Source organism: Tursiops truncatus, chromosome 2 (genome assembly GCF_011762595.2).
Source record: "Tursiops truncatus isolate mTurTru1 chromosome 2, mTurTru1.mat.Y, whole genome shotgun sequence".
Taxonomy (NCBI): Eukaryota; Metazoa; Chordata; class Mammalia; order Artiodactyla; family Delphinidae; genus Tursiops; species Tursiops truncatus.
This window is the reverse complement of record NC_047035.1, coordinates 90,827,841-90,851,522: the sequence shown is the minus strand read 5'-3', so window position 1 is coordinate 90,851,522 and position 23,682 is coordinate 90,827,841. Positions and strand designations below refer to the sequence as shown.

Sequence of the window (23,682 nt, the reverse complement as noted above, 5' to 3'; positions counted from 1 at the left end):
AGTCAGCCCTTTATATTGCCTCTTGAATTAATCACCTCACTTTGAATTGGGCTGTGTTTCATTTTGTCTTTTTCCCTGCCTTTTCTCCCCTAAATTGAAAATGTGACAATTATTGATGAGTTTCCACTTCTCAGACCTTTAGCAAAAAATGAAGAATGCTCCTTATCATCTTTCCCAAAGTCTTCGGGAAAGATCCCAAGAATCTATTCATACATTAAAGGAATTTCAAAATTGTTCTTAGAAACATTTTTGGCAGAATATTATCTCAGTGATTCAATTCAAAGACTTAATGCCAAAATTCTCAGTTGGGATAGAGTCTTGTTTAAAAAAGAAAAAAAATCATAAATTACTTCGGTCTGACTAAAGCCTGTAAGTGAAAACACACTGTGTCTAGAAGAGCAAGTGCCTCCTAAGACAGCTGTAATATTAAATAAAATAGCTGATGAATTTAAAGAAATACCTGTATGCTCAAGGGATCCTAAAGGTTAGCTGTCATGGCTATACTCTATAGTCAAGTCTTGCATTTTACAAATACATTTTTCCTATCCCTATTTAAAATTGCTTCAAACTGCAAGCAGTTCTCTGGCTTCTACTTTTTAAAGAATCAAGAAGTAGCCTAAATACATTTCATCATTCTTAGTTTCGATTTTGTTTCTATTTTCAGTATATTAGAAGTAATGTGGATCTGTAAATATAACCATCAGGCTGTTTACACACCTTTCAGTTTGTAAACTGCTGTTCCTAAAAAGAGCCTTGGTAGCTTTTATTGAGTTAAATTTCATATATATATTTATATGGAAAATATATTTATATGAAATTCCATAGATATATAGTATGAGTCTAATACATATACATGTGTATATACATATACACATATACGTGCATATACAGATTACAGATATACGTATATGCTTGTGTAAGTATATATGTATATATATACACACATGTCCTAAAATAAATTTAGCCCTATAGTTTGCATGCACATGTCAAAAATTGAGAACTTGAGATACGTCTTTCATATGGCCACTCTTCTCTTTGTAAGCTATAATTTGGATGAAAATTAACCTTAGACAATAATAACAAAAAAGTAAAGAAATGTGACGAAACAGAATTCTATTGATCCAGGTTGGCTTCCTTTGTAAGCTTACTCATCTGGCCATAAGAAAATATATCCTTTGTATTTTTCAGATATGGATGAATGCAGCATAAGGAATATGTGCCTTAATGGAATGTGTATCAATGAAGATGGCAGTTTTAAATGTATTTGCAAACCTGGATTTCAGCTGGCATCAGATGGGCGTTATTGTAAAGGTTTGTGCTCTAAATCATATTCTTCACCCGTTTTTTCTCCTCTCTACATTGCTTAGAGCTACCACCTTTCCTTATTGATTCTCCCTATTTAAAGTACCCCTAACTCTGTACTAAGAAACCTGACTGGAACTCCTTCTTAAGTCCAGCCATCCAGAGAGCTACGATTTATGCCCAGAAGGCTGTTCTTACTTCAGAAAGAGTGTTTGGTGTCTTCTCAAAGCAGCCTGTTAGGCTCCATAGCAAATGAATGAGAAGCTGAACTACCATTTGGACTACCAACAGCTGTGAGCATCTTTTTAAATAAGCTGAGTTCTGCCTCTTCCTTACAGTTGAGGAATAATGACAGTTGGCTTCTTGACGGCTGTCATTTGCCACCTCTTACGTCTTCACCTGGACAAAATATTGTAGACTCTTAGTGCGGTGATCTCTTCTTCATAATTTCCTCCAGATACCTTAAGAAACACAATTTATTTAAGCTTTATCAAATCACAGAAGCAAAAAAGAGAAACAGGATTAAGCAGAAGAAATAAAGGAACCAGGAGCCATTATTTAGCTCTGTGACTTTTGAAATAATCTTATTGCTCCAAGTAGTGAAGCAAAATGAAGATTTTTATTTGTGCTGTTGAAAATTGGGGTCCTGAGAAGAGTTATCAGGAGATAACTGGAGTTATCAGGAGAAGAAGTTAAATTTGTGCTTAGTGTCTCTGCCTCATGCGGTCAAGGATGAGTAATTATTGCCCTTGTGTCCAAGATCTGAGCTGCAACCAGACTTCTCAAGGAACCTCATACTCAAAATAGATCCAGGGAATCTGCTAAAATATAACACTCAAAACCATAGTTTCAGATATAGAAGGTAGAGAGAGCATCAGGCTATTCAAGATGGAGAAGGCAAGAAAAAGTCCTATGGTGCCTCTTCTCTGGGTGCCCTTGTATTAAGTCCTTGTATTAAGTCTTCAGCGTGTTGTGTATTTTCTCTAGGCTTAAAAGAGCTTCTAGCCCTTGGTGGTTTACCTACATTCTCTATGACCTTCACATAAATAGCTCTTAATATCATGGAAATCTGCCTTCACAGCAAGAGAAAGGTTTTTTTGTTTGTTTGTTTTTTGTTTTCAAATTTGAAGTAGGAAATTGGTTTTCCGTGCTTTTGAGCTATGTGTTGGGAGGAACTTATAGTTGGGGAGACAAGATTAACGCGTGGAAATGTTAAGACAGCATACAGCAAAGCACCAAATTGTGCAAATTAAGTGCTGTACAAGTGAAAAAGAAAGGGGAAGGGAAGGATTGCTGGAATATTTGGAACTAGGCTTCCAAACAAAATAACAGAAGGAAATGTGAAAGTCCCTTTGTGAACAGAACTTTTCTGAGAACACACACTCCTCTCTCTTACCTATGCACAGAGCATGCTAAGATTCACTTTCAGTACCTATAGGCTGCCAGTGACCCAGGCCACAGACTCTTAAGGGTGGCCAATAGATAATGCTGTTGTAACTATTTCAGAAGATATTATGACCTCATAGGTGAAGCCCGGTTTTGCAACTGTTTGCAATCAGTGAACTAGTATCTTATTGATAAATGGATTGTTCCAGTCATTTGAAAGTGCCTGATGATTAAAAGTCTGCTCTGACTTTAACATTCTGGCTTAAGAATCAGAGCTGGAGAGAAAGAGAGGGGGGAAATGCTCCATATCCTTACCTGTGTCGTCTTTATTCTGATGTATAGAGAAGATGGAATACACACACTTGTAGTAAGAATAAAGGAAGAAAAAAGAAAAAAATTTCTTGTATGCTGAATTTCCTTTCCATCATTTTTCTCTTGACATCATGGGATAAGATTTTCTCTTCATGCTGAACACTTGGTTCTGATCCCACAAAGATGTAACTGTTCAAAGCTGAATGAACAATGCTAATTTAATCGCTACAGTTAACTAATCTGATGAACAGCCTGGTCTCCCTGATCACTCTCTGAAGGTGGAGGCCACTCACTTTGAGCAACGCCCTCTGGATCTATGTTCCATCGCTGTCCCCAGTAAAAAACCTTTGGATTACATTTCAGACTGTAGTCACCACTGTTTTACTGTAGATCTCGATTTGAACAAAAAGGTGACCTGAATAACTGAACCAGTTTGAGTTCACGTATTTAAATATAACTGCTGTTTTAAAATACAATCTGTACACGGAATCTTGGACCATCTGAATATATTTTGTGCCAAATAACACAAGCTATGTAAAACGCAGAGGTGTTTCAGTCTCAATTTGCCTTTTTAAGGTCAGAAGAAAGGAAATATTCACCTACACCAGTTGTATATTATAAAAGGAGTTGTTATAAAACGACTTGTTCCTAAGTGTTATATGTTTTCCAAAACACAGTTTTGGTACCATTTCTGTTTCCATGTTGGAAATAGAACATGTTTGGTACCATGTTCAGGGGGAAAAGTATCTGCTATTATTAGTATGTGCCCAATAAAATCTTTTACCAGGCCTCCCTAAGGATACACATACGATACTATAAAATATTTGTAATGCTTAAGAGAGACTTTTCTTTGCTGGGTTCCAATTGCTTACAGTGCTGTTGTTGGCTAGGAGTTGTCATCAAAATCATCTATATTCATTTTCTGTTCCTTTTTTATGGTGTTCCATCCAGGCTTTAGTTCTGTGTCTCCTCATGCCATTCTAATTTTCCCAGAGAGTTAAGGCATGAGTGATACTGGAATGGACACCAGTCTGGGTGTTGGATGCCAAAAGGAGAAGCTTCCTGCCCAGGCCAAAGATGTAGTTTATTATCAAGCTAGATCTCTGACAGTCCTGGAAAAATTGCCATGTGAAACATTACACAAGACCCTTTGTCTTTTAGCTGTCACTTTCCTTCTTCTTCCAATTCTGTTTTTGCCTTTGTGATTCTTACATTGGATAAAAAAAAAAAAAAATCTCTGGAGAATGTTATTGAAATAGCTTTCTATGGAAAAGAAATAAACTCAGACAGTTTATCTCTCTCCATTTTTGTTCCTTTTCTCTCAAAGGAAAATGAAATGCATCTCACTGAGCTTTTATTGTTGACGCTGCATATTATTGTAAATCTTCCCTATTTTCAAGTCTTAGAACTGTAAATATGTTATGTCTTTAGATAAAGTCACTTTATTTTTTTTTCTCTTTTTTTTTAACATCTTTATTGGAGTATAATTTCTTTACAACGTTGTGTGAAGTCGCTTTATTTTTAATAAGTGCTTTTCCCCACCACAGATATTAACGAGTGTGAAACACCTGGGATCTGCATGAATGGGCGTTGTGTCAACACTGACGGCTCCTACCGATGTGAATGCTTTCCTGGACTGGCCGTTGGTCTGGATGGACGTGTGTGTGTTGGTAAGGTTAAAGCCGTAACTAGATGTACGATAGAGATCCACCCTCTATCAGTCAATAAAATCCGTCAATAATAAATGTACTTGACTGTAGCAGATATGATACAATTAATATTTGTGGGGCAACAAACCAACAGGGTCAGTTCTTTTCTTGTATGACATGGATATTAGTTTAAGGCATAGAAAGACGAGCTGAGATCAATGAAAACCAAGGGAATCCCCACCTCTCCTTCTCCCTTGTCTTTCCTAATCACCTAACTGTCCTCAATTTTCTCCAACCCTCCTTTGTTGATAATGGTCTTTGAAATTGACCTGTATGTGCCCATTATCTCATGGTGAACATTTCACTTTCATCTAGGGAATTAAATGTTCCAAGGGAGGTATAGAATGCAAAGGAGGATATGGATAAGTAAGAAACTTATATGATAATAGTTTTATGTGGCTTTATAAAGAGTTTGAGATTTGTTGATAAATAGATACAAAGTTTTTCCAAATTACTTTTAAGAAAGGTAGTCGGTAGACCCTTTGAATTGGGAGAGGATTGGACATAGCTGGAAATCCCCTCCTGGTGGTAAAGATGATACTGCTTAGTTAGACCAATATCTGCAGATTTGTATAAATGAACCTTTTACAGATTAAACATCCTCCTTTTTGAAAGTACATCTAATTCAGATATTCAATAATTGCATGTTTATTTTGAGGTCATCTGTATTTCTAATAAAGATCTTATTTATCATAAGGTGAGATTGAATGGTCATCCATCATTCATTCAACATTTATTAAGTGCCTTCTGTGTACACTCCTGGGGAAGAAAAAAATGAGTGAGGTATAATCCTAGCCCTTAAGGACCTCACAGTTGGGTAAACCCTAATAGTCCCTAGAGAACCGGAAGAGTCTAGTAATTGGTTTCCAGTGCTTGGAAGCTGAATGCAGAATGATTTGTTTCGTTTTGTTTTCTATTGAGACCTAATACCAGAGGCATTCTCTGTGAGTTAGAACAGGGACAATGGCTAAATAAAACCAGCTTCAACTTTGACCTGGGGGGTTCCCATCTGTTTGAAGCGATAGTATGATGACAGATGCTTCTTCCTGTGTAGACACACACATGCGGAGCACATGCTACGGTGGATACAAGAGAGGCCAGTGTGTCAAACCCTTGTTTGGTGCTGTTACCAAATCTGAGTGCTGTTGCGCCAGCACCGAGTATGCTTTTGGGGAACCTTGCCAACCGTGTCCTTCACAGAATTCAGGTATGTGGTGTCATGGGGATGCCCCAGTACTCCCAGCCTTCCGCCACCATCTGCAGTCTTTGCATTTTTGGAAGTCACGGGGGAAGATTGCGTCTGCTCTCCAGGTGCGCCATGTACCTTGCTGGGGTCTTGGCAGGCGCTGCTCAGCCTCTGCTCAGCTGTTCCTCACAGGCCCAGCCATCACTTGGATTAGGCAGCACATTCATGCCTCCCATCTGAACTCCTCCACCTCCGTAATAGTCATGCTCTTTAGGGTGTGTGCGACTTGCCTTGTTTTCTAAAGTAGCTTCACAGTGTTTACATTTTGTAGGAACTATTACAAAAGCAGGATGCTACCGAGCGTAAAAGTCAATAATTTTCAGATGACCTGAATGTTTCCAACTTTTTTCCAAAAGGCCATTTGTGAATTTTGTTCAAATCCTTCGGGCTGCTTGAGGGTGTGCTTTTCCTAAATGATTTTATTCAACTCTAGGGAAAAAGTGTTTTTCTCAATTTGAGTGACATGGCATAGTGAAAAGAAAACTTGTCAGTGAGTCAGAATTCTGCTCCCCAGCCACAGGCAGACACATTACTTAATTGGAGGTTCAGTTTTTTGTGGATTTTTGTTTATTTAGGAATTTTTCTCACCGAATTTCAAAAGGATTTGAGATGGCTTCCATTAGTAAACAATTATGAAATAGAATAATATGGAAAAGGGATCTTCATTTTTTTCATCTACAAAATGAATTGTCTTAGGTAATCCAGAAGATCCTCTCCAGTTGTAAATTATTTGTTTGTAAGGCAAAAATAGTTTATTGAAATGAAAGCAGTAGACTGTCAACATTTGAATGTAATTTTAAGGTAGCTTGGCAGTTGACTTCTAATGTCCTAAAATAGAATAAGTCCTAATATTGAAAACGTGTAGCTCTGATTGGTTGGTTTACCTCTAAGATTCAGTTAGTTCATTTCTGGCCTAGATACTATCTATTAAAGACGAGCTCACAATTTTTAAACATTTGCCATTTTGAAAATGACAATATTTGAAATCAGACAGAAATTAAAATGTATTATGAGAAGTTAGAGAAAGTTAAGTAGAAGACTTTAAAAGTCTTTAAAATGGGGGAATGCCAGTTAAAGAAAGAAAGCTTTATTCTGGATGACTGCTTCACCCAGTCATTTCATATATGATTACTAACAAATATATGTTTGCAATAATACTTCGATTATATAGTATACAAATATAATTCTATCTAAAAAGATACTTCCACACAACTTTATAGTTGTATATTATTAATATCATCCTTTTAAAGTAAAGTTTGTTACTTTAATTTTTCAAAGTACTTTCCTTGCATACTTTGAATTTACAAGATAGATGGGTATCCTAAAAACTGGTACAAAGATATAGGTGATTTGTCCATGTCTTGAATGAGTAGAATAGCCAAAGCTTAGAATCCAGGATCCTTGGTGCATATAGTTTTTTGTTTTTACATTTTCCTCTGGCCCCCAATTACATCTCCAGAGAATTCTTATGCTACATAGGAAAATGAAATTAAAAAGATGACCCAAAGAAACCAAATTTCTTTAAGCAGTAAAGCTTAAAGAGAGTTACATTTTGAAGCTCAGTTCTACTACCTTCTGTTTTATATTTGAATCAGTTTACACAAAAGTGGTCCACATGTGGAAATAGTTCCATCCCGTTTGGTTTCTCCACCTCTCTGATAGATGAAAATGCCAAATCATGAAGGATTGAAATGTAGGATGTCCCTTATTTCAGGAGAGAGGAGGGATTTTAAAGGGGACTGGAAATATCCAGAAGGAATATCTTTAGTCAATTTAATGAGAAATTCTAACCACTTAACATCTAAAGTTCATCTTTGTGCTCTGGAAGTCAAATAAACTATATTTCCAGATACATCTCACTGGCTGCTGAGCATTTACTCCTTGTAGAAATCCGTCAGTTAAAGCTACAGGAGAGTAATGATTAGGAATTTTCTCTTCTGTCCTCATTCCACTGTCTCCACGGCACAACACTGAGTTAGCTTAGCAACACCTACCATTTATTAAGTGCTTGAGTTGGGCTGAGCACTTTACATGTTCTCTCAGGAAATCTACAGCACTACCATGTGAGTTGGGTATCATTGTCTACACTTATATAAGAGGGAACTAGAAGAGGGAAAGGGCTTGCTCCCAAGACCCTCAGCAATAAGCATTGTCATCAGCATTCAAACCCATGCTGATCTGAATTCACTACAGAGTCTAGTACCGGATCCTGCCCAAATGGAAAAGAATAATGACAATAATTTGCTTCCGTGTAGGCTAAGCATCAGCTAATTTAACACTAATTATAAAATTGCTTTCAGCAAAACTGGCATGATTTTGTTTTTCCTGTTTTATTACTTACACTGTTTCACAAGTGCTTTAATTTATTGCTGATGTGAGAGAATAAAGAGGATGTATTTCTTTCTGCTGCCAGTCCCTGGCTTTCAAACACAGTGGCAGCCACCTTTCCATTTTTTCCCTTTTTGGATCCTTTTAAGATGATTTAAAAATTAAGGGATTTCACCTCTTTTCTCAAATTTATGTTTGGTAGAAGACAGAGGCTCTGAAGGAGTCAACCTTCATCTTTTAATCTATAAACAATTATAACTCCTTTGCATCCCCTGTCATCAGGAATGCAATTTTCTAGAATGTGGAGGTATAGGAACTATCTGCTTCAGCACCGAGGTACAGGTGGCCTATGTAAAAAAGCAGCATCCCTAATATTCACTTCTCCTGCCACCTAAGCACAACTGATCTGCATTTGACCATGAGATTCTGTAGTTGCCAGAAACCATGGGCAACTAAGGGAAACTTCATTTCTTTTCCTGGGATTAAGTGTGGTTCCTATTAGTTCTCCATTTCCATCATTCACTCTTAGGTTTATCTAAATATTGTTGGAATTGTGTATAAAGCATTGCATCAATTTTAAGAAATAGAAATCTGATTCCATCACAAATTTGGGAACATATTCTATATACCTCCATTTCTTCAGTAAGATCCAGTTTTAACATTATGCAATACAGTTCCTATGGATTTATATAATAGAATGAATCTGGCATCCTGATAAATATTAACTTTAAAAATACACGTAAATGCAAGTGTAGATACCGTGTTATTCTTGTGAGGGGAGGCTAGAGAATTTGCAGAGAGAAATGAGAACACGTTAAGAATTTGATTGTACTGAAAAAAATAGCTCGAACTAAGAAAAGAATTTATTTCCAAGATGGTGGGAGAGAGTTTTATTAACAGTTAGGAAACCACATTTTAACAGGCACATTTCACTGTAAGTGTAAAGTGTTCCCTGGTGAAAAAAATCAAGCCATAGGAAAAACACCTCTTCCGAAAGTGCTTGCACAAGGAATTGCTGGAACTCGCCTATATCCTTATAAGTCGTTTTCCACGGTGATTGCGGAGCCTTTAAAATGGGAGCCTGGTGTGACTCCCCTAGGAGATGCCTCCTTTTCCTTTACCGCTTTATTTCAGTTCCACTCACTTTGGAGGAAATGATGTGCGCAAAGCCAAGGGCAGGATCGACCTGTTCTGCAAACAAGGGAATCATTTACTATCTGTTAATTTATTGCAGCGGAATATCAGGCGCTCTGCAGCAGTGGGCCAGGAATGACGTCAGCAGGCAGTGGTAAGGACTTGTTTTGAAATTTACTAAGCATGGGCAGAGGCAGCACTGGGCCTTCCTGTGGGTTTCCACTTGGTCCCTTTACACCAATCTGGTCCGACCCCCCTCTCTGGCCATCACCGCGTTGATCTACCTGGGACACTTAGAAGCCCCCAGTGGCAGAACAGCTGTGGCACAGCGGGTCCTGGGATTGCTGGGTGTGGGTGTGGCACTCATTACTGAAGGGTTGGGTGCTCTCCCAGGGTCACTGATGTGAACGAGATACAGTGACCATGGTGGCTCGTTCCTGAGAAGGGGCAGCCCGGCCCTCCTTTGGATCTACCACTATCGAGTACAATTCAGGGTTACGAGCTCAATTGAACCTATGCACGTTTTGAACACTTTCTTAATGGTCAAGTGCTCAGTCATTCTCAGATGGCAGTAGTGAGCCATCTTGTGTTTTGTAGCAGGTGGTGATAGCAATGAACTGAGTTGGAAGAAAATGAAATGTTTAAGTGTAGAAGTTAGAAGTAGAGAAATACTGGTACCATAAAAGAAATTAAACGGGAGAATTGGAACAAGTGTAAAAATGGGTGACAAGTAAGAGGAAGGGGTTACTTTACTAATAAAAAACTAAATGATTTGATTCAAGAGAGTTCTGGGAAAAAATAAACTGACTCAATTGATTGTCAGTTCATTCTCTTGATTGATTTCATTATTATGTGTGGATAAAGAAAGGGCGAGGTGGATATTTGGAGGAGAAAAGAGGACAAGTAAGGAAATGTATAATGAATAAGGAGTTAGTGGGGAATAAATAAGTTGTGATAGGTACCTGGATAAGGAAAAAAAAAAAGGTCAACCTTGATTTATAGAAGAGTCGGGCAACAAGATTTGAGACTAGCCACTCACTGACTGTCACTCGGCATCACCCTTGACTATTAGAGCTCTCCTGAGGCTGTCAGCAAACGGAAGAGGAGGACCCAGCCTCATCTGGACAGAGTAGCAGAGGCTTTTCCAGAGCAGGTGGTGGTTGAGCAAGCTTCGGACCAACGTGTAGGTTTGCTCCAGACATTCCCCATGCAGAGTGAAGAGGGCATGATGTGTTTATGGCAGAGTAAGAGATTTAAAGTGAATAAAGAGTTCATAGTTTAATTTAATCTTGAGAATACTGTCGAACCTACGAAAGTCTGAACCATGAGAATGACACAGTCACCTTGTTTTGAGGCCGTTAAGTCTGGTGGCAGTGTAGAATGTAGACTGAAGAAGGACAGGCTGATGGCAGGGAGAGCAGTTGTAGGAACCTGGGCTCTGTATTTGATCAACCTTTCCACCTTGATGTTTGTACAAGAAGAAGTCCAGGAGTTCTCCTCTTGATTAAGGATTGGTAATCTTGTAGTTCTAGCTCAGATGCCAAGTTCCTCTCAGGGACTGGTGGAAGGAAGACTTGAGTCAGACTACCTTGTAGTGAGAAAAAGGGATCAACTTTCTCATCAAGGAGAAACTTTATTTTCATGAGGTCCTAAGGTCTTTACAGTTATTGTAATGTTATTTTTTGATAGCTCATTTGATGTTTACTTTAGAATGTTAATGATTTTGAATTTTTTTGTGGTGTAGATATAAATGAATGTGCATTAGACCCTGATATCTGCCCAAATGGAATTTGTGAAAATCTCCGTGGGACCTACAAATGTATTTGCAATTCAGGATATGAAGTGGATTCATCTGGGAAAAATTGTGTTGGTAAGACGTTTCACCTGTTTTCTAAGACATTTCATGCATCATGCATTCTTTCTTTTGTTGCTTGAGGGAAACTGCTCTTGAGTAGCTTAAAGGACTGGATAAATGGATGCGCTACACTTTGGGTGTCAGCATAGCTGAATCCTGACAAGTTATATCTTTTGTTTAACTATGTAAAGGATGGAACATGGCAACTGTCCCTCTCATACAGCGTGCAGTTCTCTAATTGCACAGGTTGAAGCCGAGTGCTGCCCCTACTAGATGCCTTTGTTATTAGGGCGCCGCTAATTGTCATTATGCACAAAGTAGATGTAGCAGTTATTTTCAAAACAGCAGAAATCTTACTTTGAGCATTTTCACCTGCTTTCCTTCTAACTATGTGGCATTTGTACTCACATAAAAAGAACTCACAGTAAATCAAAGTATCTTCTCTCCCCCCCCCCCATTTAAATCAGCTTTCACCTGAGTTTCAGGCTAAGCAAGTACCTAAAAAAATGGAGGATGGAAGCAGGTCATGGGAGCCCACAGGTTTATCACAAAACCCTCTTCTTTCGACTGCAGGTTTCTTTTTCTCTCCCTAACTTTTATTGCTGGCCTAAACCTGGCCCTTCCTTCTTTATGGTCTACAGCTGAATTTTGAAAAATGATTTCTTTCTCTCTCACACCCTTAATTTTAGGGCCCCTTTTTTGGGGGTACAGTTGTTATGTGAGCATACATGGTACTTTCAAACTAGACTCAACTCAAAAAAAAGTTTTACTATTTCATTTTCCTGTAGGAGCCTCTCTACATTGGCAGACATGAAAAATCATTATTTATCTGGGCAGGCCAGAAAGGCACAGAGATGTTTTAGCTTCATCCAAAAATCACGCAAAAGGGAGAGTTTGGGAGGCAGAAGGGATTCTTCCTTCAGTGCTTTAGTGTCTACTCCAAAGTTGGACCCATTATCATCAGGTCAGAAGTATGTTCATGTTTCAGCTTATGTTCAGAGGTGTGAAGCTAGGAATCAAAGATCCGCTCCAGCCACTTCCCACAGAGTTCCAGGGACTGGCTATTTTATATCTTAATCTTCAGTTCCTCAGATTAAAGTTCCAGATTCTTCTGACATCATCAAAGTTTAAGAATTGCCATAGTGACCTTTTTGGGAAGTAGTAGCATTCCTTATATGATTTTGAAAGAATTCTCAGCATGCTATTTGCTCAGACAATACATAACTTTATACTTGATTTTCCCATATTTTAAGAACTTTGTAAACACAGCCCTCCATATCTGCGGGTTTTGCATTCACGTGTCTAACCAACCTCAGATTGAAAATATTTGAAAAAAAATTCCAGAAAGTTCCCCAAAGCAAAACTTGAATTTGCCATACACCAGCAACTATTTACATAGCATTTACATTGTGTCAGGTATTATAAGTAATCTAGAGATGATTTAAAGTATATGGGAGGATGTGCATAGGTTAGATGCCAATACTATGCCATTTTATATAAGGGGCTTGAGCATCCACAGATTTTGGTAACCTGGTGCGGGGGGTGTCCTGGAACCAATCCCCTGCAGATACCGAGGAACAACTGTTAGTTGCTGATTTAAGTATATTTACTGCTGTGAACCTATGCAGCTCTCCAGTGCTGAATTTATGTATCCTTTATGTAAGGGCTACTGGCTTGTCAAATGGTAATCTAAGCAGAATCTCTCAATGTATAAAACGTCTCTTGTGAATATGCAGTCTATTTTGTGGGCTGAGTGATGTACTTTAGCTCAAAGAGGTGTAACAAACTGTTTAAGTTCTACATTTCCTAAATTATCTAAGTTATACATATCGAAAGTTTGGTTTTGCATCAGACTTGCCTATGATTCAGCTGAAAGCAAGGAATTTTCCTCAGCTCTCTGAATCTCGAGTCTAAATTCCTCATGACAATTACAAACTCTGCAGATTGCTTCATACTTTATAAACATAACTGGAGACCACTTAAATTATTCTAAAGAAGAGACACCCATCCTGGAACTAATACTTATCAAAAATGGACCATACTCTCTAAATATTTATTTAGTTCCTTAAAACAATAGGATTAGTCCTTTTAATTCTGGCACAGTGAAACAATTATATAAATATTAATGATTTCCAGCAAATCTAGGTTTTCTTCCTGCTAAAGAAAGAAGAGAATTCAGTAGTGTCTGGTGACTTTAGACTTTGTAGATACCTAGTATAGATAATCAGCTCAAGCCCCTATTTTCCTAAAATAGGTAATTTCAGCAAAGATCAATGGTAGAAGAGCTCTGCCTCTTTCCTTGAATTAATCATATCATTATGACCTTAAAAACTTAGCCTAAAAATGCAAAGAAATTGCATGCAAAGGATGGGATCTTTTAAAAGTTTATGTTTTTTGGTTTTCCAGATATTAATGAATGTGTATTGAATAGTCTACTCTGTGACAATGGACAATGTAGAAATACTCCTGGAAGTTTTGTCTGTACCTGCCCCAAGGGATTTATATACAAACCTGACCTAAAAACTTGTGAAGGTAAGATGTATTTTTGTTCTTATACCATGTACTTTGCTGCCTTTTGGAATGCCACTGGAAAACCACGAAGGTAAATTAGAGTCACTTCTATTTTAGACAGTTGTGTCACTTCGTTGAGATTCTGTGATCCTAAATGACACTCCTATGCACTTTGTAAGCTGCTGATGGTACTTACCTGCAACTGGTATTTTATTTGCCATTTATTTTGCATTCAAATGCCATTTAAAAGTATTCACTTTGTATTTGCCTACAACTGGCATTTTATTTGCCATCATTTAATAGTTGAAGAAAATATTAGATATGTGCTATTTGAGTTAGTAATTCAGAAATCACACTTACATTTGCTCCAGGTTTTCTGAATAAAAAGATTCAGCCATGTGCTGAACGTAGAGATGTGCTCGGTTATTATTTTTGGCATTCCATCTGGCCTAGAAAAAAAAATCTATCTAGGTCAGCTTTACTATCTAATGAAGGATATGTGGTAGCAAATGAGACCAAAGTTTAAATATTCATTTGTGCCCAAGACTAGTTTTTAGCAGTAATGTAGACCTGTTTTTGTTTCAGACATCGATGAATGTGAATCAAGTCCTTGCATTAATGGAGTCTGCAAGAACAGCCCAGGCTCTTTTATTTGCGAATGTTCTTCCGAAAGTACTTTGGATCCAACAAAAACCATCTGCATAGGTATTTGTCTTTCTGAGAATGATTTTCCTATGTTTATCAGTGCTGCTGTATTTAATGTCTGCTTTTATTGCAAAAGGGTTTCAGTATGGAAGAACAAAGCTTTAAACGATCATTATTCCTTGTTTCATGATGCTATTCTTGCTGTAATTCCAATGTACATGTTTGAATTTTTGATATAGATTCTATTGTCTATTAAATATCATCACCCCTTTGCCCCTGCAGAAACCATCAAGGGCACTTGTTGGCAGACTGTCATTGATGGGCGATGTGAGATCAACATCAATGGAGCCACGTTAAAGTCCCAGTGTTGTTCGTCCCTTGGTGCTGCCTGGGGGAGTCCGTGCACCCCATGCCAAGTTGGTAAGAGAAGCAGGTGCTGCGGCTCCTGTGCCCACTGGGCACTTTGCTCGGAAAGGGGAAGCCGAGAACTTTGTTCATTTAGGTTCACACAAGCATTTTAGAAGATTTCATTCTGATGACCTCAATGAAACATGTGGCTGAATAGGAAACTAAGAGAAGTGTCAAGGACAATAATTTTATGTGATTTGGTTAATTTATTGTTTTCCGTCACCACACTGTAATGTACTTATCTGGAGTTGCTTTCCTAGATCAGCAGTTCCTATTGGCTCTCTCAGGAACCTCATGATTAGGGGTCCTGAACTTTTTACAGGCTCAGATTTTCTTCCCCGCAACATGATTGATGTAAATGCACCACTGTTCATCACTAAACTAAAGTTGTTGCAAAGCTGAGGTTTGAGAGCCTTGCTGATTCAATGTTTAGATATATAGATGTGTGCATTTATATAGTGGGAATGCTGCAGGGCATGAGATCTTCCAGTTCTAGACTTTGTTTTCCACATCCATGTTACAGTAATCCTATAGTGTGATTCATATTTTAGGGCTAATAGCAAGAGAGAAATCGAGTCAATTTCCTTCTTAGTCATCACCTTAGTTTGATCTTTAGGGTACCTTTGGGTCTTTTAGGATATCTCAGATGAATTGAGCTTTATTCAAGGAGACATTTCATTCTTCTCCTTCACCTATGCAATCTCAGAGACACTTTGTCGTCTCAGACTTATTCATAGCAATAAAATCGATTTCGTGTTAAAGGTCCTCTTTCGTGTTTCTTATACCGTGTCATACAAAGTCTGGATATTATCTCAAATTTGTTTTTTGCTTTTTGTTTGTTTTTTGGTACAGATCCCATATGTGGTAAAGGCTATTCAAGAATTAAAGGAACACAGTGTGAAGGTATTTATGATTATTTATAAATCATAAATTTCTGTGTGCATGAAGAATGCTTGTGTTAACTTGGACTGGATAAAGCTGTCATATAACTTCCCAGTGAGAAATGTGTAGCAGGGGAAAAAAAATAATGAGAACTGCCGAACATAACAGACGTGAATTTCACAAGCATATATGCTATTGCCAGCGTCAGATCACTGTGGCCAAAGGGCAGGGTGGCTGAAAATGCTTTAGGTTGACCATAGTTTTGAGTGACTACAATTTCAAACTGCTGCCTATGAGGAAGACAGAAAAGGAAGTTTTTGATGAGGCTATAAAATTTGCAGTTTTCTTGGTTTGTCCTGGTTTTTCGTTGTTGTTGTTGTTGTTTGTTTGTTTCATGGTCACAGATGATGAGAAGGACATACTCTATTGCCTCGTTTTTGAAAGTCTGCATGGATTCTCTCCAGTTTCCTGTGATTTTTTTCTCATGGAGTCCCAGATAGACATAGGTCAGGGTGACTAACACAACCTGACATGACACAGCAGCTGAAAAATTTTTTAAACAGCAATTAGTCCCATATGTGGAATGAAATGAACTTTTTTTCTCAGTTAAAATAAAGAGGAACACTACATCCCCCACCCAAGGTCTTGCCTTCCAAATGATGACTGAATCCTTTGGCCTCTCTCTGGTCCAGGCCCACTGTTAATAAGTTATCTGACCTCAGCAGCACATTTTGGTACACAAGTGGTCAGAACAAAACAAAACAATCCAAAGAAGGTAAATTTCCCCCTCCCAATTTATTTCTCTTATGAGGAAAGATTTAGAATATCTTTTTCAACATCCCTGGCTTGCAAAGTTATTTCTTCTAAATAGAGACACAGTGTGTGTGAGTTTCTTGACTAACGCTCCCCTTTTTTGGCATTGGCAAGTAAGTGCCTTTCTTTGGGTTAACTTGATGGTGAATATTTTTCCCCCAAAAATGTGCAGAGAACATAATGCTCTCCATTAAGCAGACTGGGAGGGACTAGTACATTTGAGACAGATGCAATGAATGATGAATGAATGACCATGAGCATCTTCCACCACTCAAGCTGGGACCACCAAGGCTTTGACAGAACAGCCTGAGACCATTGCTGAGTTAGAACTAGATACACACTTTCTTGGGATGTCTCAGCACTTCTCAAAGGAGACTCTTGACTGGCCCCACATATTCCTCGATGATGGATTTGTTTTCTATGCTCATCTTCAAGCTACTTCTTCTTTGCTAGTTTGGAAGACCAGGCTTCTCTACTCACTTGCAGCCCTCTGGTCTCATAAAGCTAATTGTACGGCCCCTGGGAGCCTTACCTGAGATGTCTATAGTACCCAGACCTGTCCCCAAGAACTCCCACCAGCTCCGTGTCTTTACAACTCAAAAATTACTCCCTGAGACTGATGGAGAAACTGTTATATCTTTGGTAATAGGTGGGTTCAGTCTGGTTGCTTTTCAAACATCCCAGAAATTCTACATGAATTATTTGGAGGCAAACTAGTTTTGTAAACTTATCAGGTTTAAAATGATATTTTCAAGTTGTGGTAATAATATGACTCCATGAATGGAATGAAGTAGAATGATGTTATACAGATATATTAACTTCATGCTTTTTTTTCCTTCATAGATATAGATGAATGTGAAGTGTTCCCAGGAGTATGCAAAAATGGCTTATGTGTTAACTCTAAGGGATCATTTAAGTGTCAGTGTCCCAGTGGGATGACTTTGGATGCCACAGGGAGGATTTGCCTAGGTAAATACTGTTCATTATTTTTCTAATGAATATTTCTTAATGATTGTTAAAAACTCAGTTAACAAGATAGAGCTGAATATTTGGTTCTAAGTACAGACACACACACATCCCAAATTCAGCATTTCTATTAGGATGCATTGTGGTTTCCTTGGCAAATAGCCTTCCTGACTCAGCTCTTTATTAATTCTTTATAAAAAGAGTAGAGAACATGTCAGTGAAGAGGAACTTTAGTTCTTTAGAACAATAACTGTGATGGATAACAATAGAGCTCTTAAATCTGCCCTCCATGGGCCATGGACAGAGAATTCTAGGTGACTGGTAAGTAGAACACTTTTGCTTAATTGGAAACTGTAGCCTTAGCCTGCTAGGCAGGGCTGCTGTAAGCCAGAAGGACAGGTCTTTGCAGGAAACTCTTGTGGGTATCAGGAGTGAAGAGTGTAACAGCCTGAGGAGTGAACCTGAGGGAACGAAAGCTGTTGTCAATATCAGCCATGATGAGATTCTCCATGACGACTGCTAGAACCCAAGTGACAATGATGTGGAAGAGACTTTACACCAAACCCTGAATTCTTAGAAAGCCGCCCTGTGGACTCACAGTGGCAGCAGATTTGAGATCCCACAGTCATGCTTGCGGGGTCTTAGGCTTATTCGGGTGTTACTACTATGGCTTCTGACTGCCAGGAATATGTCCTTTGGATCACCGGTTTCAGAGTCCGTGACTCTGGAAGTGATGCTCAGCTATGTTGTATATCTGAAACCACTCTGAAGAGCATCTTTAGTGAAGGACCACTGTAGGTGGTTGAAAGAGTGGCATGCAGTTAAGGGATTTGCATCCTTTATGAATTAGGATTAATCAGCCTTTAAATATAAAACTTTATGGTTTATAATGTAAGCAATACAGAATAGAAAAGCTGGAATTCAGAGGCTAGAGTCTTTTCATAACTATGGATGTCAGTTAATCCTATTCTGAGTCTCAGCCTCTTTGTTTAGGAGGTATCAGCATGTAATGAGAACGCTTTTCCAGGTTCTTCAGTTGAAACATGCTCCAGTGTTTAGTTTAGGATTCATGTTGAAATTAACCATCTTAATTAATAGAGGCAACCCAGATGTGAAGTTGCTCAGAAGGCTTCAGTAGCCTTCTAACATTAAAGGAAGCTCACACTCCCACAAGTATCCAGAAGAATGTGCACAAAAGCACATGTTGAGGTGAAAGAAATACTTGAGAAGAGGAGTGGATGGCTTTTCTTTGCTGTTTTTTCCTCTTTAATCACAAGTAGGGCAGTCCTCATTTCAGAGTTTACTATTCCACCTCTCCAAAAATGAAGTGGCTCTGAGAAAAAGGTGCTGGTGCTAGCTGAGATGTTCTCCAACAATAAAGACTGCAGTAGGCTTTCAGCTAGAGAGACGTCAAGACATCATGAAGTGCATGCACTGGTAATAGGCGTAGGCAGAAAATAGGTACAGGGAGAAAACATCTCCCAAAAGAGCATTGCAGGATTTCTTTGAATACTGCTCCTTATGTAGAATTATCAGAAAATAACTAGAGTTCAAAGGATACTTGCCACAAGAAGAGGTGCCCATAAGTAAGAGCTGCCAGCTAAGAGTCTTTATTAAGAAGGAAAACCGGGCTTCCCTGGTGGCGCAGTGGTTGAGAGTCCACCTGCCGATGCAGGGGACGCGGGTTCGTGCCCCGGTCCGGGAAGATCCCACGTGCCGCGGAGCGGCTGGGCCCGTGAACCATGGCCGCTGAGCCTGCGCGTCCAGAGCCTGTGCTCCGCAACGGGAGAGGCCACAACAGAGAGAGGCCCGCGTACCGTAAAAAAAAAAAAAAAGAAGGAAAACCCACCACCAAGCCTAGGTTCCTTGGAGGGAAAAAAATTAATTTCAGTCAGTAAGTTTGTAGTAAATCGTTATGTGTCCTGTGCTTTGCCTAACACAACGTTGGCAGTTTGCGGCAGTGAGAACAGAGCAGCTCTCCTCAGCTTCCCTCCGTTCGTTCCCTCTGGCAGATATCCGCCTGGAAACCTGCTTCCTGGGGTACGAGGATGAGGAGTGCACCTTGCCCGTGGTTGGCCGCCACCGCATGGACGCCTGCTGCTGCTCCGTCGGGGCAGCCTGGGGGACCGAGGAGTGCGAGGAGTGTCCCCTGAGGAACACACCTGAGTACGAGGAACTCTGTCCCAGAGGACCCGGATTCGCCACAAAAGAAATTACAAATGGAAAGCCTTTCTTCAAAGGTACAGTGGTTTCAGTGCTTGATTACTCTTCTGTTAGGTCAAAAGGATGCATTTTCAGGAGCACAGAGTTCCACTGACAGAATTACAATGAATGTCATCAATGCGGTCATCCCTGGATCATTTCAGCGTGCCTTCTTTGATTTCTGAATTGTATACGGCAAAATGTTCACTCTGTCACGGATTTTCTTTTTCTACATCTCAGGACTTCCTGAGTCCCTTGCCTCTCCCGTGTAGTCACTGTTAAGCATTAAATAGATTTTAATACTATCCTAAAGCTAAGCATAAACGAAAGAAAAATCTTCTTGGGAGATGTTTATGCCATCTACTAAAGCCCTAGAGGTAACCTTTATCTGCTGGTTTGAAGCATCCAAGTCACTGTGGTCCACCTGACTATAGATAATGGTGTGAGAGACCCGGTGACAGGTCCTCTTTGTCCAAATACAGCAAAATTCATTCCTATGCCAAACACTCCAGTGACTTATATTTCAAATTTTATTTTCTTATGCTATAATATAAAACCCATGTTAAAAAAAAAGGAAGTTACAGATTTAATCTAATTCCAAAATTGAGTTAACTTCTTATGCACAATGATACAGACCTTGTTTACTTCAGCATATGGAAAAATCATAATTGGTTTCTCAGAATTCCGATTATTCAGGGAGGCCCAGCTTATGTTCTCAGTATAGAGTTTTGTGTCGGTTGCCCATTGTGTCTGGACCTACTTATTATAGTTCATAACTAAATGAATTTCTAAAAATGGGAAATGAGTATATAAATATCACTTAATTATCCTTATATTAAAAAGTGTAGACTTTTTTCTACTGAGCATTTGGTTCAAGAAGTCCTGGGGTTAAAATTGTACTGTCTAGAGAGACAGTTTCTAGACGGCCCTCTAAAATGTCTCTCAAGTAAATTCAAAGGAACTTGGATGATTTGCTTACAAAAGCTGTGGCAATCCATTACCGCAGAAGGACTAGACGTTCTTGAGATTTAATCTGCCAGTTCTGTATCTCATGACATTAGGTAGAAATGAACTTGCATTTCTTGAGCTCTAGGTCTTGCTTTAGAAAGGCCCCTAAAAGGGGAAACTCAGATTACTCAAATTACATGTTACATATGCAGTCTTCAAGAAACTCTTGTACATATTAATTATATTAACGCAAACTTCATATTAATTGAGAAAATATTTTAAATTAGTACACATTATTTGAGAACATGTTTTAAATGGTATACGTCATTTGTAAGGAGTTAAAATGGCATCTCCTTTGAAATTCTTATTTTTAGGTATTAAAAAAAAGCATCAGAAAGCTAAGTGAATATCTCATTCCACTACATACTCAATTGCTTTGCTGTAGGACAATATATTTGAAAATCTTCCACCTGCCTTACATATAGACACTAGTGGTTTAGAATTTCTTATTCTTTCATTCGGAAAATAGTTCAGCGTTTGGTGTGTGCTGGGCTTTTAGAAGTCCAAATAAACCCACTCTTTACTTCTTCAATAATACTTTCTAAAATGTAGAAGTTTAAAAGTCTAGATCTGCTTACAAAGTCCTATTTCTCATGGATCATCACACATTTTTTAAAATGAGTATGACCAAGACCCTCTAACTTCCTGGGTTTAAAATGGGGTGTTGAGATCTCCTAATTGGTCACTTATGGACCTTTCCCACATTTAATTTTCCTTGAAGACATCAATGAGTGCAAGATGATTCCCACCCTCTGCACCCATGGCAAGTGCAGAAACACCATCGGCAGCTTCAAGTGCAGGTGTGACAGTGGCTTTGCTCTGGATTCTGAAGAAAGGAACTGCACAGGTCAGTGAAGGGGCTCACCCTGGAGGGATACCCTCTGGAACTCTTGGTCTTAACCATGTTGCCACAAGAAGTAAAGCTATCCTGAGGCTCATCTGCTGCCACTTGCTGCTTTTGTGCAGACATCGATGAATGCCGCATCTCTCCCGACCTCTGTGGCCGAGGCCAGTGCGTGAACACCCCCGGGGACTTTGAGTGCAAGTGCGATGAAGGCTACGAAAGTGGATTCATGATGATGAAGAACTGCATGGGTGAGTGCGTGACCATTTGATCAGCCCAGGGAAGAAACATTCCAAGAAGCTTTGGTGACTCATCGCCTATGTCGGTTCTTCCTGCTCCCCCAGTGCGCTGGTCTCCTGACCAGTGAGTCACGCATTGGACTGTGGCAGAGGGAGACTGACATGTGGAAGGAATGAGGGAATTCATGCTCTGGGGCAGCGGGTGGCCTCGGACACCAGGTATGGGTCCCTGAGAAGTGAGTTTAACACCTGGAATAGACACCCCAGGGAAGAGAGAACCATTCAAACATAAGCTATATTAGGGGTCACGTTCTAGGGTTTCTGTTCATCATTTTTAGCAAAGGAGATTGATTAAGATAGTTTCATTAGATCAGGTTCCCTAGCAACAGGACTGAGATGGGGGTATTTTTTGAGGGGGTGCTCTTAGGAGGAACCTGTAAGGAAGGGAGGGAAGCAGCTTAGGGCAGGGAAAGAAGAGAAGCAAGTTGTTCGACTGGATTTTAGCTTTAACCTGATCCCACAGGGGCCTTGGAGTGTGAATAGTACCCGAGGGCTGTCCCACCTCGACACCAGGAGGCTGAGAGTTTATACTCCCACGTCAGTTAAAGCAGTTATTGGCCATGGGCAGCCCCCAGCGTGGGAGCGGGGTGTAATTTCTCACCTCCCGGGCATTTCTGAGTGAGGTGGATAGCGGTTCTCCAACAAGGACACCTGTGAGCCATTAGCAGCCAGAACTCCCAGCAACTGGGCAATGAGTGCACTGGCCTGGTCGTGGGGCCCTGGCAGGACGACCACCCACAGCTTCAACAGGGGTCATTTCCACTTTGCAGATATTGACGAGTGTCAGAGAGATCCTCTGCTGTGCCGAGGAGGCGTGTGCCTGAACACCGAGGGAAGTTACCGCTGTGAATGCCCTCCTGGCCATCAGCTGTCCCCCAACATCTCAGCATGTATAGGTAAGGAGGAAGACCACTTACCTGCCGGCAGTCGTTCGGCCCACACCCCTGCCAGAGTCCGAGGCTTACGGCGGGGTGCTTGGTATTCTCATCTTCCATACAGACATCAACGAGTGTGAACTGAGCGCGCACCTCTGCCCCCACGGCCGCTGCGTGAACCTCATAGGGAAGTACCAGTGTGCCTGCAACCCCGGCTACCACTCCACCCCCGACAGGCTGTTTTGTGTCGGTAAGTTCTGTATGGTATGTTATTTATTTTCTTTAGTCTCTTTCGAGTTCTGTTTCCATCGCTAGTTACTTTTACTTAATCTTTCCTGTTTCTCTGGAGGGAAAGGTCTTCTCGTGGTGGCTCACGATCTTTAGATCTGACCTCCCTCATCTGTTTAAAGAACCAATTCAGTGAAGGCTGTACAGTGTTTTAGCTCTAGCAAGTATAATTTGACCCATGCTGCTTTGACTAGTGAACGGTAGCACACGCTTTGTTTCTGCCTATGCACACCCAGGCACATCAGCCAGTGATTACTAAGTACCGCCTGAAATAAACGCAGCCTGGTTGAGTGCCGGGAGGAAGACAGAAAGCTTAGGGTGTGATCTCCACCCTTAGGTGGTTTGGAGCAGCTCAGAGATTCCAAAGAATAATTACTGGGAAGAAGACCATAGCATGTTTATAGCTTACAATGCACTAGAGGCCAAGTCTGGCAGTCCTTAAAAATGAGGTTTTGTGGGACAAGCGTTTTGCTTTGTGGCTGGCCCTTAGGAGGTTTAGTTGTGCTGGGAAGAGCGGCACAGAAAGTCCCATGGCTTTAGAGTCAAAGTGAAACTTTGTAGAAACAGCCAGTTTTTGCCTGGTTTGAGGTATACCCCATGTGGAACTGCCAAGTCTCACATGGTTTCTACCCAGAATCATAAATCAGCCCAAATTCTTCCGAAGCATGG

At 39.9% G+C, this 23,682-nt stretch overlaps 1 protein-coding gene across 2 annotated transcripts in view; it reads left to right on the top strand.

Moving 5' to 3' along the window:
- FBN1 (fibrillin 1) overlaps positions 1-23,682 on the top strand; it is a 253,616-nt gene that overhangs the window by 142,472 nt on the left and 87,462 nt on the right. For both annotated transcript variants that reach the window (XM_033851648.2, XM_073800934.1), the window contains exons 15-29: positions 1,189-1,311; positions 4,548-4,670; positions 5,764-5,916; positions 9,518-9,571; positions 11,162-11,287; positions 13,679-13,804; positions 14,369-14,488; positions 14,711-14,848; positions 15,689-15,739; positions 17,375-17,500; positions 19,510-19,737; positions 21,429-21,554; positions 21,674-21,802; positions 22,621-22,746; positions 22,850-22,975. In XM_033851648.2, coding sequence (XP_033707539.1) covers positions 1,189-1,311; positions 4,548-4,670; positions 5,764-5,916; positions 9,518-9,571; positions 11,162-11,287; positions 13,679-13,804; positions 14,369-14,488; positions 14,711-14,848; positions 15,689-15,739; positions 17,375-17,500; positions 19,510-19,737; positions 21,429-21,554; positions 21,674-21,802; positions 22,621-22,746; positions 22,850-22,975 — 1,875 coding nt within the window. The remainder of the gene's footprint in view (positions 1-1,188; positions 1,312-4,547; positions 4,671-5,763; positions 5,917-9,517; positions 9,572-11,161; positions 11,288-13,678; positions 13,805-14,368; positions 14,489-14,710; positions 14,849-15,688; positions 15,740-17,374; positions 17,501-19,509; positions 19,738-21,428; positions 21,555-21,673; positions 21,803-22,620; positions 22,747-22,849; positions 22,976-23,682) is intronic.